The 14,195-nt window shown below is 41.4% G+C and overlaps 1 protein-coding gene across 1 annotated transcript; it reads left to right on the plus strand.

Moving 5' to 3' along the window:
* Window positions 1-387: 387 nt before the first annotated feature.
* On the plus strand, window positions 388-10,543 carry prox3 (prospero homeobox 3). Its single transcript, XM_083910140.1, has 7 exons — window positions 388-594; window positions 2,742-2,808; window positions 4,473-6,352; window positions 6,466-6,567; window positions 7,611-7,723; window positions 8,016-8,121; window positions 10,217-10,543. The coding sequence occupies exons 3-7, from the start codon at window positions 4,475-4,477 to the stop codon at window positions 10,388-10,390; spliced, it is 2,373 nt and encodes a 790-aa protein (XP_083766266.1). The 5' UTR covers window positions 388-594; window positions 2,742-2,808; window positions 4,473-4,474; the 3' UTR covers window positions 10,391-10,543.
* The last annotated feature ends 3,652 nt before the right edge of the window (window positions 10,544-14,195 follow it).

A 14,195-nucleotide genomic window follows, 5' to 3' on the forward strand; every position in this document is an offset into this window, starting at 1 on the left:
CTAGCCACAGACGGCAGGCTAACGACCAGCAAACACTTTTTTACTCTCCGCCGTAAAAATTACATTTGTGTAAATAATCCCCCCACAATCAAATTCAGGTTAGGGCTCCATAAAGGCTTGGGCCGACCCTGGTTATGCACTGTATGTATGAGTGTCTTCATTAAACTAGCTGTTTGCTAATGAGTGTGAGTGGGGGGGTCATGCCAACATGGGAGGGACCGGACCGTCAAGTGGACACAGCTCAAACCCGCCCACTCCACTCCACTCCACACCGGCAGCAGCAGCAGCAGCAGCGGTGGTTGTTGAAGAACATGGTTTGACACGGGGTTTTGTCGAGGGAGGAGAAGAAAAAAAACACCTGCACAGCAGTGACACAACTGGTGAGAGGAGGAGGAGGCTGAAGGTGAGAGTTGCGGAACAAAGAGTAAACAGAGAGGAGAGGCGAACGGAACGGAACGGAACGGAACAGAAGGGCTCCGTGGTTCCGCTCTCTCATCTCCCGGGCCAGCTGCAGACAGTCGACAGACCCGAGGCAGAGCAGAGCAGAGCGCGCAGGAGCCTCGAGAGAGACAACACCGGAGCTGGTGAACACCTGTGAGTCCAGAGACACTTGTGTTTGTAAAGTTTGTTTTCAGTGCGTTCTCTTCTGCTCCGTTCGGTGTTTATTTGTCTGTCTGCCTCGCTGCGACACGGAGTCCACCGCTGCCAATTAAAGTCACAGGACACACATACACACGCACGCACACACACGCATGCACGCGCACACGCGCACACACACAGTGTGTGACAGTGACAGCTCGTGCGCGTGAACAGCAGAAGTGAATTCCTCTCGCGTGTTGGCGGAATCGGCAGACGCATCCTGCCACGCGGAGACTTCACTCACAAGCTCATAAACTATATTAAAACATTGTTTATTTATTTATTTATTGAGATAGTTATTGATTTATTTATTCAGATAGATAGATAGATAGATAGATAGATAGATAGATAGATAGATAGATAGATAGATAGATAGATAGATAGATAGATCATCTGTCTGCATGGCTGTATTTTGTCCACTTTCACTCTGCGTGTTAGTAACATGTGTCAAACAAATAACCCCAGATTAAAATTTCCAAATATAATCCACAGATTTACAATATTTAATACCAGGAAGTTTATATATATGTGTGTGTGTGTGTGTGTGTGTGTGTGTGTGTGTGTGTGTGTGTGTGTGTGTGTGTGTGTGTGTGTGTGTGTGTGTGTGTGTGTGTATAATTTGCCTCATGCAGCGCCAGCTCCATCATCACTCTTCAGCCTAAGTCTAATCCAGAGCTTGTCACAGCTTTCGTTTTCATTGCTCAGTCAGTTCAGTGTTTGTGTGTTTTTTTTTTTTGTGCAGCTTTCCACTGGCTTTGAAAAGCTAATCTGTCCCTGATATAAGCACATTGGCTGCCTCACCATCTGGTCTGTGTTATAGTAAAGGGAGAGGGAGAGAGAGAGGAGAGGGCATTTGAATAATTGATATTTAGCTATTTATAGGAGGATTATTCTCTTCATGTTGCACCAGGCATCCACACACTGTCTATCTATCTATCTATCTATCTATCTATCTATCTATCTATCTATCTATCTATCTATCTATCTATCTATCTATCTATCTATCTATCTATCTATCATACATTATTCCATTTTAAGGTAAAGACATGTAGTATTGTGAGGATTTGGGTAAGGCTAAGGTTAGGGTTAGCCCTAACCAGGAAATGTAATTGTCCTCTTAAGTCATCGAAAACCAAGACTGTGTGTGTTTTCACTTTTTTTTTTTTTAGTGCGTCCCTCCCTCTTTCTCTCTCTATCCACCCTTACATCAGTGACAGTGTGTCCATCTGAAGTGGATTAGGGGTGTTATCAAAGCTAAGTAGGACTACTGTTAACTCGCACTCTACCATGTGTGCACACACACACACTCTCTCTCACACAAACACACACACAAACCTACATGCTGCTGCTCTCACTCCATTTCACTCACCAAGGACCATTGACCATTGTTAGCCCTCCCTCAAGCCTATTTCAGTGTGTGTGTGTGTGTGTGTGTGTGTGTGTGTGTGTGTGTGTGTGTGTGTCTGTGTCTGTGTGTGTGTGATGGTAAATACTCTGATCAAACAGTGCTTAACAAGCTGCCTGAACTGATAACAGAGAGAGGGGATGAGAGAGGAATAGAGAGGAAGGAAAAGAGTGGAAAGCGGCGTCCAGAGGGAAAAGGAGGTTACGTACTGAAAAAAAACAAAGAAAAGGGGGGAATGGGTTAGTGCGTGTTTTTGATCTCGATACAATCGTATCATGTATTTTTACTCGCGAGCCTTACACAACGACGCTGAAAAACATGCTGTCAGTATTTCAAGTACCTAAATCTGCCAGTAAAATAAAACGGTCTCTCATTTTCATTCCGCGCCGAGATCCGTCCACATCTCATTCAAACCAACTTCCCTCCATTTTGTTGCATGCATTTGTACGATGATGGAGCCTGTTTCGACAGCACGCTCCAGAGATAAAACAGGAAAAATGAGATGTCTGACAAAGATCACGGGCCACATGTTAACCTACTGCACCACCAGCATATAGCCTTGTCCCCTGTCTGCTGAGCTCTACATATAATATACCTTCTTTCTTGTTTTCCTTTTCCTCTGTCCTCACTCTCACGGTGAAAGGCCACCGTCCTCAACTTTTCTCTGCTCTCACAATGTATGCTTGTGTTTTCCCAGCTCTATGCGAGGACATCGCGGCTCCTTCTCATTGAAATACAGTGGACCGTTTGGTTTTGCTGTGCAGGTAAGCAGAAGTCCAAGGATGATATGCATTTATCGATATCACAATAAGCTCACGGCACATGAAACATGACAGTATTGGTTTCACAGCAAAGAAATTGTAAGCACATACACTCCAAGGTTGATGAATCATCCAAAGTAATAGTAACACATATGTGCCGTGAGAGACCTGAATTTGTTCCAAGGTTTTCTTTTTTAAATGGTCTCTGTAGATCAGAGGTCTCAAACTTAATTTCATACACTCTGCCGTTTATGACGCATTTCTGCGATACAGTTCTAGCACGACTCGGCTCAACTCGACTTGACTCTGCTTGGTTTGGTATCAGGCACATGTTGGACTGCAAATTTTTTAAGTGTTTTTAACCGATCTACAATCCAGCACTGTTCAGTTTGATTCTTGTGTTGGACGTCATGCTCTTCCAGTGACGACACTCTATGCCAATCAGTGGCTGACATCACATTTTAGTATGGGCGCTTGGAGTTGATCTGAGCAGTGCTAGAACTGTATAATGGAAAAGTGCGGTTAATGTCAAGTTATAATAAGGTATTTCTGTATTTGTCTTTTCTAAATGTACAGATTATTTTTACAGATTAATACTTTTTTTCTTATTGTATGATTCCATTTATACACTTTTATTTTGAAAATTATGTGAAATATTGCTCCAAATATACTTATTATTATGATGGAACATGGTTGTATAATTTGAAGGTCGGAGTAGTTGAAATGAGTTGAGGCGAGTAGTGCCATTACTGCCTTTAATAAGCTAAACTCAAACCTGCTCTCATCTCTTTATAAAAGCATTTTTTATTAATTTTGACAAGCCGCAGCTGATAAAAGTAAATGTTATAATTAAGGACTGAAAAAATGTAAATAGGCTTAGTGAAAAATGGCAACATTATATTATTTCCCATTATGAATTCCCCCCAAAACAATGGTGAACAAAATGTAGGTGAGCTTTTTCAATACAACTTGAATCTTGAAGTTTTATTTTACAAGAATAACTACAAAATGAAAGATGACATTAATTTGCCTCATTAGGATAACTAATAAAATAAAAAGATGCCATAAAAACGTCTATGTTGTAAGAATAACGTTGAAAAAGAAAGTGTTGGATATGTATTTACAAATCAATTACAATAATGTAACATTACTTTATTCAAAATCGCCGAACCTGCCATGAATAGTTTCTGCAGGTAGTTTGTCACAATTCGCACATGCGCAGAACAAATCTGGTAATGACGTCTACAACAAAAGTTACATACTGCAGCTTTAGCCAAGTTTGTGAAAATGCATTATTATTCCCTCATATTTTTAAACTAAAATAAAAAAAATTATATGCATGCAAACATATATACAGTCATACTCCAGTGCAGTGTAATTCCACATATACAAAAATAACATATATATTTATACTATAGTAATATTAACACGCACTCACAAAAATATTATCAGGCATAAATGATAATTACAAAAAATAAAAGCACAACTATTAAAGGAGGTCATGTTATTCTCTTGTAATAGTGTTATACACATTTCTGAAGTTGTAATATAAAATACATGTAAATAAAAATTAAAAACGGAGAGGACTTGAATATAATATTGTGGTATAAAAATGCAAAACAACCTAAACTTCAGCGACAATGTCCTTTTTGTGTCTCTCTCCCCAGTGATGGATTCCCCCCCAGATCTTTTCAGTGACTCTGCTCCACAGATCCACGCGTTTGCTCCCGCTCTGAGCTCTTCAGATCTCTCTGTAGTTCATCCCGAGCCCAGTGCAGGTCGCCCTCCTCCTGCCTTCAGGCCTCCGGGCTTTCCCCTCATTCATCACCTCCACCAGCCGGGTGGAGCTTCCCGGAGAATCGGAGGACAACTCGGCACAAGCCCAGGCACACACAGGCACCTGGAGGAGGGGAATCTGGAGGAAGGTGGAGGGGAAAAGGACGGACAAGTGGAGCAAGGGAGTGATGGAGGAGAGGAGGGAGGCCTGGAGGGAGAGGAGAGCTTTTTGGAGGTGAAGAAGAGGCACAGTGCCCTCGCTGCAGAGTGGAGTCAAGACATCCTGAAAGTGAAGAAGATGAAACTGGAGAGCAGGCAGAGAAACGGACAGGCTGAGGAGGGAGGGGTGAGGCGCGAGGGAGGTAGGGAGGGGAGAAGGCGAGAGAGGGAAGAGCTGAAAGAGCAGCTGGAGGAGGCAAGAGAGAGACTGCAGGTCCTGCAGGAGAAAGTCTGGAGGGCTTTTGGGGAGAAGCACCTGGCAGAGGAAGAGGAGAAGAAAAGACGGCACAGAGGTGGAAACAGAGGAGCAACAGAGGGGGGAGACGGAGACATGGGGATGATGGAAGAGGCAGACATTACTGAAGGGATGTACGATGATGAGGACATTGATGACGGAGAGATTGAAAAGGAATCCTTTTCCTTTCTCTCCGTTTCCCCTTTCGATAACTTCCACACCCACAAACGGAGAGAAGAGAGGCAGAAAGAGAGAGAGGAGAGGATGGAGAGTGGAAGAGGAGGAGGACTGCATGTGGAGGGCCTAATGGAGGGGGCGGGGTTGTGGCTGGATTGTGGAGGACTGGTCAGAGGTGACTGGGATGGAGGGATTCAAGAGGAGGGCGAGGAGGGCGGGCAGAAATTTGCCCAGGCTCTGAAGCTGGAGCTGGGCAGCGCCGTGGCCCGAGTCATCGACCGAGTTCTCCGCCTTTACACAGAGACGGAAGATCTGGCTCCGTCTTCTCCTCCTGCCGCCATCGCTTTCCTCCCATCTGACGATGGCGGAAGGGAGAAGGGAGAGTGGACTGGACTTGTGGCAAGTGGACGAGGAAAGGAGAAGACGAGGGGTAAGGAGGAGAAGATGGCAGGGCAGGACAGAGAGAGAGAGAAGCAGCTCCGAAAGATGAGGAACGGCAGCATGGTGGCTCCAGGACAGTCGCATCGCGCCGATGCATCAGACCTGGCGACGCCACTGGCTGCTCAAAGGTCACCTGACCCACGGAAGGCTCACCCACTCCTCGGCCCGCCTCTCTCTTCTCACATGAATTCCTCTCACCCCAGCCTCTCCATGCATCACCCTTCTCTTCCCCGCCCTCCTCCCCCTCCTCTCTCCCACCCTTCCCTCTTACCCCCGGCGACACAACACAAAGACCCTTCCTCCTCCTCCAGCTCCCACCCCTCCTCGTCCTCCTCCTCTGCCTCCTCCTCGTCCTTCCCCGTGCCTCCACCTCCCCCACCCCCTCTCCCTCTCCCGCTGCTGCACTACTCCATGCAGCAGCTCTTCTCCCGCGCTCTGCACCACCCGCAGCTCTCTCACCTGCCGCCGCCCCGCAAGGACTTCCTGAGCTCTGACCCCTTCCTGGAGTTCTCCTCTCACCCGTCCTCTCACCCCTCCTTCCCACCACTCCCGCTGCTGGGTCACCTGGACCCCTCCCTCGCCCGCCACGCCCTCGGTGGCCGGGAGAGAGGGGTGAGAGGAGATGGGGGCATGAGAGGAGGCGGAGGGATGGACGGAGGAGAGCTCTACCTGACGGCTGGGGGAATATCCTTTTCGAGAGTTGTCGGGGCTTCATGCTTCTTGCGACTGAGTGTCCTCAGTTAGAAAGAGTGTGTTTGTGTAAGTAACGTGTACACGTGTATCTCCTTGACTGGCCTCATGTTTACATCCAGGAAGGCTTGTCCCCGTGTCACCTGAAGAAAGCCAAGCTCATGTTCTTCTACGCACGTTACCCCAGCTCCAACACGCTCAAGACCTTCTTCCCTGATGTCAAGGTGTGTGTGTGTGTTTGTGTGTGTGTGTGTGGTGCCATTTTTATTCAAAGCTATGCTTTTACTTAACGTATATCAACTATTTCCTCCTGTACATCACATGAAGGGGAGGCTATGGCTTGACCATTTTCAATAATATTCCATAATTAAATTTAAAATATAGGTATATAAGTAATACTGTAACAGGTCTCTGATTTCTACACACTCATATAACATTGAATTTAAAATTTTGAAATAAATATATATATATATATTTAATACATTACTTGTGTGTATATGTGTGTGTATGTATGTATGTATGTATGTATATATTTATGCTTAATATAGGTAAATACTGTAACAGGTCACTGAAACTATGTGTTACATGTGTGTATAAACTCAAGTTAGTACAGTTGATGGAAAAAACACACCATTTTTGTATTAGTTCCCCTAACAGTTAAGTGAATTTTGCTGATAAGCTTTAAAAGTAGAAGTCAAATGTCATGGCGGTAATGGTTGCTGAACATTTTAGTCAGAAATCATACAGTTGGTATTGTATTTTATTGCAAATACTGAGATTGCAATACTGCCTTAATTTAAAAAATAAATACAAAGGCAAAGTAGTAGTAGTGTAAATATGGCAATTTAACAAATCATAGTGACGATGGAGTTATTGTAAAATGCGATTAAAAAAACGATATTGCATATTCCACATATTACAAACCCAAAACAGAAATGCAATATACCATATTTTAATCATAAAAATTATACAGATATTGTAGCCTTCAAAATATGTACTACAGATACAAGTTTATCTCAGCTAATTCTGATTCAGATGTTTCTAAAAGGGATTTTTTTTTTCATCCAATCACATTTCAAAGTGTCTTTTTCATCCCCATTTTTTGTTCAATATTACAAGGTGATATTTAAGCATCTGTAGTTAAATGGGCGCCTCTGTCGATGCATGAATCCGTTTCTGTCTGATCAAGCACCACTCCTGCTGTCTCTGCAGCCCTGACCCGCTCACTTCTTTTTCTCCTCCTGCTCTTTTCCCATTCACTGTCTAGTTTAACCGCTGCGTGACCTCCCAGATGATTAAATGGTTCAGCAACTTCAGGGAGTTCTTCTACATCCAGATGGAGCGCTTCGCACGGCAGGCTGTCCGTGAGGCTCTCACCCGGTCGGTTTGAACTGGCATTTGCTGTAAAAAAAAACAAAAACATTAGTAATAAATACTATTGTTTTTTTGTAGAGTCAGACATTGATACTGATTTTTTACCTTGGCATGTTACCCTGCATTTCTGGCAATCTGTAGAAAGAAAATCATTATTAGGCCATTTTAATAACTGGTACTGTTCTAGTTTTAAAACATAAATTGTGCTTTCACATTAATTATGAATAGTTATAAAAGAAATATGTGATGAAATACATTTTGTAATAGCTTAATTTTAATTATTTTGTGTGTGTCACAGAGATGGTGCTCCTCGTCTTGGCAGAGAGAGTCAGCTGAGAGTGGGCCGTGACACAGAGCTCTACCGCATACTAAACATGCACTACAATAAAAGTAACATCTACCAGGTGTGTGTGTGTGTGTGTACAGTCACCACTTTCAGCTTTATAACTTAATGTAGTCCACGGTTGGGCTATCATGGTACTCTTGTTTTCCATTACTGAACTGTACCTCTCCAGTATGTGTAGGGTCATCGTAGCACAGCTGCATGAACGACGTCATTTCATTCACGCCACAAACACACAACTAGTGACGGGCAAAGCAGTTCTTTTCGGTCATCGGTTCATTAAAAAGATTTGTTTACCAAATCGCTTAGTACTCGCTGCATGACCGGAGCGCAGACTCCATCTGACGCAATCACTGAACTGAAGTACGTCTGAACGGTTTGTGATTAGGCTCACCATCTGTGTGCAGTGCTGTCGCTAAATACACCAGACTCCTCTGTTAAATATTGAGATTTAAAAAATGTAATTGGTAAATGTTGGATATGAATGCATCCTTTCAGGATTTTTAAGTCTTTTTTTTAACTTTAATCTACAGTTCAGCATTGTGATTCCTGGGTCGGACGTTGCACACGACTCAGTGGCCGGCAGTCTGTTGGCGTCACATTTTGGTATCGGCTCAGCTTGCTTGGAAAATTTGCATTTGTGGGCCGGATCTGGCCCCAGCGCCTTATGTTGCCCTTTGGTGTGGGCTTTATCATGCCCAGTGATTGGTGCCTCAGTACCTCACCTTGCTGTGAAAGTGTGATGTTTCACATTGAGACTACTTTATTGATCCCAAATGGGCAATTAATTTTACGGCTTCTCAGTCCAGACACACACACAGTCTCCATTAATGCCACACAAACAATTAAAATGTTAAAATCATAGTCAAATGCACAAGGGCAACATAAGGCCCTGGGGCCAGATCTGGCCCCCAAACCACTTTTATCAGGCCTGTGACGTCCTCAGGGGTTTACCATAGATTAACTCTTGACAGATCGGCATTGTGATATTAGCAGTTATGATAGAATTGAAGCTAAGATGAGAAACAGGAACCTATTCTAACGTAACAGAGCTTATTCATAGAAAATAAAATGCATGTTTTATGTTCAAATCAATCAAAGTGGATGCGATGGGGGATGCTCTTACAAGTTGTCCTCCCCTCTTCTGTCCTTGAATGTGAGGGAATTGGTCCTGGAAAGTTCATTTTGTTGTTTGTTATTTTGTTTGTGCTTCCGCACTTGCACTTGCACTTGCCAATATGACCAGCAGAGGCCACCAGAGGCTTGTCGTGTGAGTGGAGTGAAGTCTGCCATCTCTGATTGGCTTGTTTTGCTTTGTGTTTTGTACAACTTGTACTGATTGTTTGTATTTTTAAGTGTGCACTAATTTGAAAAAGAAGAAAATATTGTTGTTCCTTTTAATGGACAGGGGACCTTCATATGTTACATTTAGTGGAAGTCAGACCAAGGTTACATAGTGTGTGAGTGAATATGATATGCTAACTGTGTTAGCATGGTGAAGGGCTTGGTTTCAGTGGCTAGTTCCACTTTTCTGTCGGGTCCCTTTGGCTCAACAGCCATTTTGACAGGTCACAGTAGTAAAATCACAGGTGTAAACGTGTAAATCAACAGGATAATGACGCCTGAGCTTCAGTTAGCTTCCTCATTTTACTGTGCATTTGGTTTACAGTATCACTGTCCTGACTTCCATGAAGTAAACCGTGTCATTGGTTTTGCTGCACGTGTGTTTTTTCTGCTAAAACACAACATAAAATGGCTGTTGGGAAAAGGGTTTTATGTGACTGCGTTGTTAAAATCACAGGGTGCTTGCGTGTGAAAAGGAGTGTGGCCCGTACGGGGATCGAACCCGCGACCTTGGCGTTATTAGCACCACGCTCTAACCAACTGAGCTAACCGGCCGTGATGCGATGCGAGTGTGGTAGTCATCTCAATGAGAGTAAAGGAACAAGAACAAGATTTAGAAAGCTGAGGATATTCATGTAACTGGACTGATAGATTGGCCTTATAACAGAAACATGAAAACATCCTTGAATAAGAGTAGAATATCATACACATTAAAGTGCATTTTATGTATATCCAGTTTGAGCAAATAGTATGATAATAATTATACTGCCGTGTTGACATTTGTCACTCTTAACTCTGTCTTTCAAACGCAGGTGCCAGACAGGTTTATTGAAGTGTCAGAAATTGCCCTGAGGGAGTTTTATGCAGCCATTTGGACTGGGAGAGACAGCGACCCCTGCTGGAAGAAAGGGATCTACAAAATCATCTGTAAACTGGACAGTCCTGTACCAGATGCCTTCAGACTGCCCGGTTGTCCTGTTGGCTGATGAGTGAAGAAAAAAAAAACGGGGGGGAGAACTCTTTATGTATTCGTAGTTACAAAAGAAAAACAATCATTTAATTTGTTTAATTGTATATGAGGGGCAGTGTACATGGAGGATAATGGGCAAATTCAGTGACAGTCTTGTGATTGCATTAATCAGAGAATGTGAACATACCATTGATTCTGAATGAATGAATGGACAGAGGAGCAGTTCCCTCTCCAAACATTCTTCACCCATCAGCTGAATTGTCGAAATCACAGCTTTTGATAGAAACGTTGTGGAAAAGGTTTCTCAGTTTAGTTTCCACATTTCCTTCATCATCATTTTTCACTCGGATGATGCTGGGTGTGTTAGTGTGCACCAAAAAAAAATTTTATTATGTTTTTTGCATTTACCCATTTTGGTTAATTACATTATCCTTGTTTCGTAGAGCTACCACCTCAGTGGTTTCATTCAGTGGCTTTTATTATTATTATTATTATTATTATTATTATTATTCTCTGCTTGTGTATCAATTTCCGTTTTATATGACCTTATTATAAAGCTTTTGTACATTATGACACAATGTAATCTAATTGTAAATTGTCAATTAAACTTAAAATGGTAAAAAATGTATGTTTCGTTGGCGTACTGTAATGGCAAAAAAAATACTTTAATGTGATTACTTTTTTGCACTGATTTTCCTCAGTATTTGTTTCCAGTTTTACTGCAGCTCTGTGGAATCAAGCCCATGTGTAAAGTGTACGTGATGTGTTTTCCAACGCATGTTTGCTCTATTGCAATTTTGTATTGTCGCCCTCTTATCATGCATCTCTTTTATATTGTACATACAGTACATGTACATCTTTAATGTATATCTTTGCCTCACTCGAGACTTTGGTGAACTTTGGTGTTTGAATTGAACAGTTGATTAAAGTGATACCAGACTTGTGTTGTTATGGCTGGGTTCACACGCACGCACGCACGCACGCACGTGTTGATTTCATTCATTTGGTCAGCCTACCCAAGGCCTTATCCCTAACCTTAGGTACAAAAAAGGTAACAAATATAAGAACACACACCTTTTCTTGTGTGTCACTTAACTAAACCCAATTCTAAAATCAAGTCTGAACCCTCAAAATGTCCTCACAGCCTACAGACGTGCACACACACACGTTCAGCTCCTGGTTGCCAATACTAATGCCATCACAAGTTAATCTTTTAATCTAACAACACTACCACAGAAGCACACACACACACACATCTACACTCATTGTCACAGATGCTAATGCTTGGATGATCGCTTTGTGAGAGGCTCAGCGTGGGGCAAAGTCGAAGCACCTGAGGCAACGTGCACGCGCACACACACATACACAGTTTCACTATGTGCAAATCCGAACTTCTAAAGCAGAAGTGTCAAACTCAATCACAGAAACTGCTGAAACTAAAAAAAACAAGTTGACGGTAACTGAATTCAGAACAAAGCAAGCTAATAGATTAAAGGCGCCATATGTAAGAATGTGGCCAAAAACTGTTACTACATTAAAATTCAAAATACCGAGGTCTTTTAGGTTTTGTGTTCCCCGCCATTGTAGCTCAGACGTAACTGGCAACCCATGGTTTTGTTGGCAGCTGAAACTCTCCTGACTGCAATGATTGGTAGACGGCGGTAGGTGGCGCCACATGCCAAAACATGATTTCAAAACATAAACATGATTTGTAGTCTGCAAAATCTTTTTTTTAATGAGAATATTTTGGCTGCACTGTTGTTGGTGGTGAGTTCAGTTTGTTATATGAACATTAGTCCCTCTCTGAGTCTCTGTGACATATTAGGAGGATTTTATGGCCAGTTGCTTTAGATTTATTACATAATGCACCTTTAAATAGAGAGGGGAAAAATTATTAGTGATCAAATTTCAAATGAAAGATCTGTCATGTAAATATTACGATAAGTGGACTTTTTTTCATAAAATAATTGGATAACTGTTCCAAAGTTAGATACAGACTGAATTCAAGCCACTGTAAACTCTGAAGACAATGAAGCATGATCATGATATTGGGATGTTTCTCTTACTATAGTATCAGGCCTATTTATTGCATACCAGGGATCATGGATCAGTTTGCATATATCAAAATACTTGATGAGGTCATGCTGCCTCATGCTGAAGAGGAAATGCCCTTAAAATGAGTGTTTTAACAACACGATGACCCCCAAACACACCAGTAAGTGAGCAGCATCTTGAATCCAGACCAACACAATTAAAGTTAGGGAGTGACCAACCCAATCAAAAATGCTGTTTCTGAGGCAAAATCTGTTCACAGGTGCAGGAAGTTGTTTGCAACACAGATCCAGAAACAGTGATTATAATTAAATATTAGTTTAGTGATTCACGGGAATGCTAAATCCTGAATATGTTTCAGTTTATACAGTAAATATTTGAGTTTGTTAAGAAAAATGCAGCAATTATTTTTTTTTTGCCATGATAATTTTCTGATAGTAATTACATTTTTCTTCATGTTTTGATTTAGAATACAATGCGCAGTGTTCCCAATGCATGGAAATATAAACTATAATACAGTAATTCAATCACTGAGTATTGAAACTTTATAACCCGTTCATTTCCATTGCTGCTCCTGTTGTTTCAGCTGAAGTTGAACAAAGTGGCTTATTTTAGCCACATCAGTTACAGCTGCTGGTGGGGAGAATGCACCGCAACACAGATTTCCATACATGCTAAATATAGCTCCAGGAGGAATTTTTGGGAACAAAAAGAGAACTTTCTCTAAAGGTTGTAAGAAGGTTGTGAGAAAGCAACGTTCTGGGAACCAAAAAAAGAACATTATCTAAAGGTTGTGAGAAAATAAGGTTCTGCAAAACGTTCTGGGAACCAAAAAGGAGATGTTCTATAAAGGTTGTGACCAAACTATCTCATTATCTCAAAATAATGAGATAGTATCTCAATATTTTGACTTAGTATCTCAATATATTGACTTAGTATCTCAAAATAATGAGATACTATCTCAATATATTGACTTTATACCTCAATATTGACTTAGCATCTCAAAATAATGAGATAAAACCTTGATATATTGACTTAGCATCTCAAAATAATGAGATAGTATCTCAATATATTGACTTTGTATCTCAAAATAATGATAGTATCTCAAAAAATTTAGATACTATCTCAAAATAATGAGATACTATCTTTGAGATACTAAGTCATTATTTTGAGATACAAAGTCAATATATTGAGATCCTAAGTCATTATTTTGAGATACAAAGTCAATATATTGAGATACTAAGTCATTATTTTGAGATACTAAGTCAATATATTGAGATACTAAGTCATTATTTTGAGATACAAAGTCAATATATTGAGATACTATCTCATTATTTTAAAATAGTATCTCATTATTTCGAGATACTATCTTATTATTTTGAGATAGGATCTTTTTTTTTTTTTTTACACTGGCGGAAATGGGCTTCCATACTAAAATGATACAATTTTCAAATGATGAGATGGTAAGTCATAATTTTGAGAGAGTATCTGATTATTATGACTGAGTATCATAATGTCTAATAATGTCTAATCTGAACGGGACTGCACAGTAAATGCAGGAACTGAAATAATGTCACATGCACCCAGTGGCTTTGGTACTTCCACTGCAGAAGTGAATTCAACAGAGCTGAAAGTTGGACTACATGTGAAATAGCATGGTTTTATGACATAAATCACAAGGTTTGGTTCAACTGTGAGAATCTATGGATGGCTACCAGTTGCAGGCAGCTAACACACACACACACGCACGCGCGCGCGAACGCACACAC

This window comes from Microchirus variegatus, assembly GCF_963457635.1.
Source record: "Microchirus variegatus genome assembly, chromosome: 2".
In the NCBI taxonomy this organism is placed as follows: Eukaryota; Metazoa; Chordata; class Actinopteri; order Pleuronectiformes; family Soleidae; genus Microchirus; species Microchirus variegatus.

Excerpts from the sequence above, each read along its gene's own strand:
- prox3 (XM_083910140.1), top strand. The coding sequence starts at position 4,475 with ATGGATTCCCCCCCAGATCTTTTCAGTGACTCTGCTCCACAGATCCAC. Across the intron at positions 6,353-6,465 it reads GGGGAATATCCTTTTCGAGA|GAAGGCTTGTCCCCGTGTCA; the intron begins GTTGTCGGGGCT and ends GTTTACATCCAG. Across the intron at positions 7,724-8,015 it reads GTCCGTGAGGCTCTCACCCG|AGATGGTGCTCCTCGTCTTG; the intron begins GTCGGTTTGAAC and ends TGTGTGTCACAG.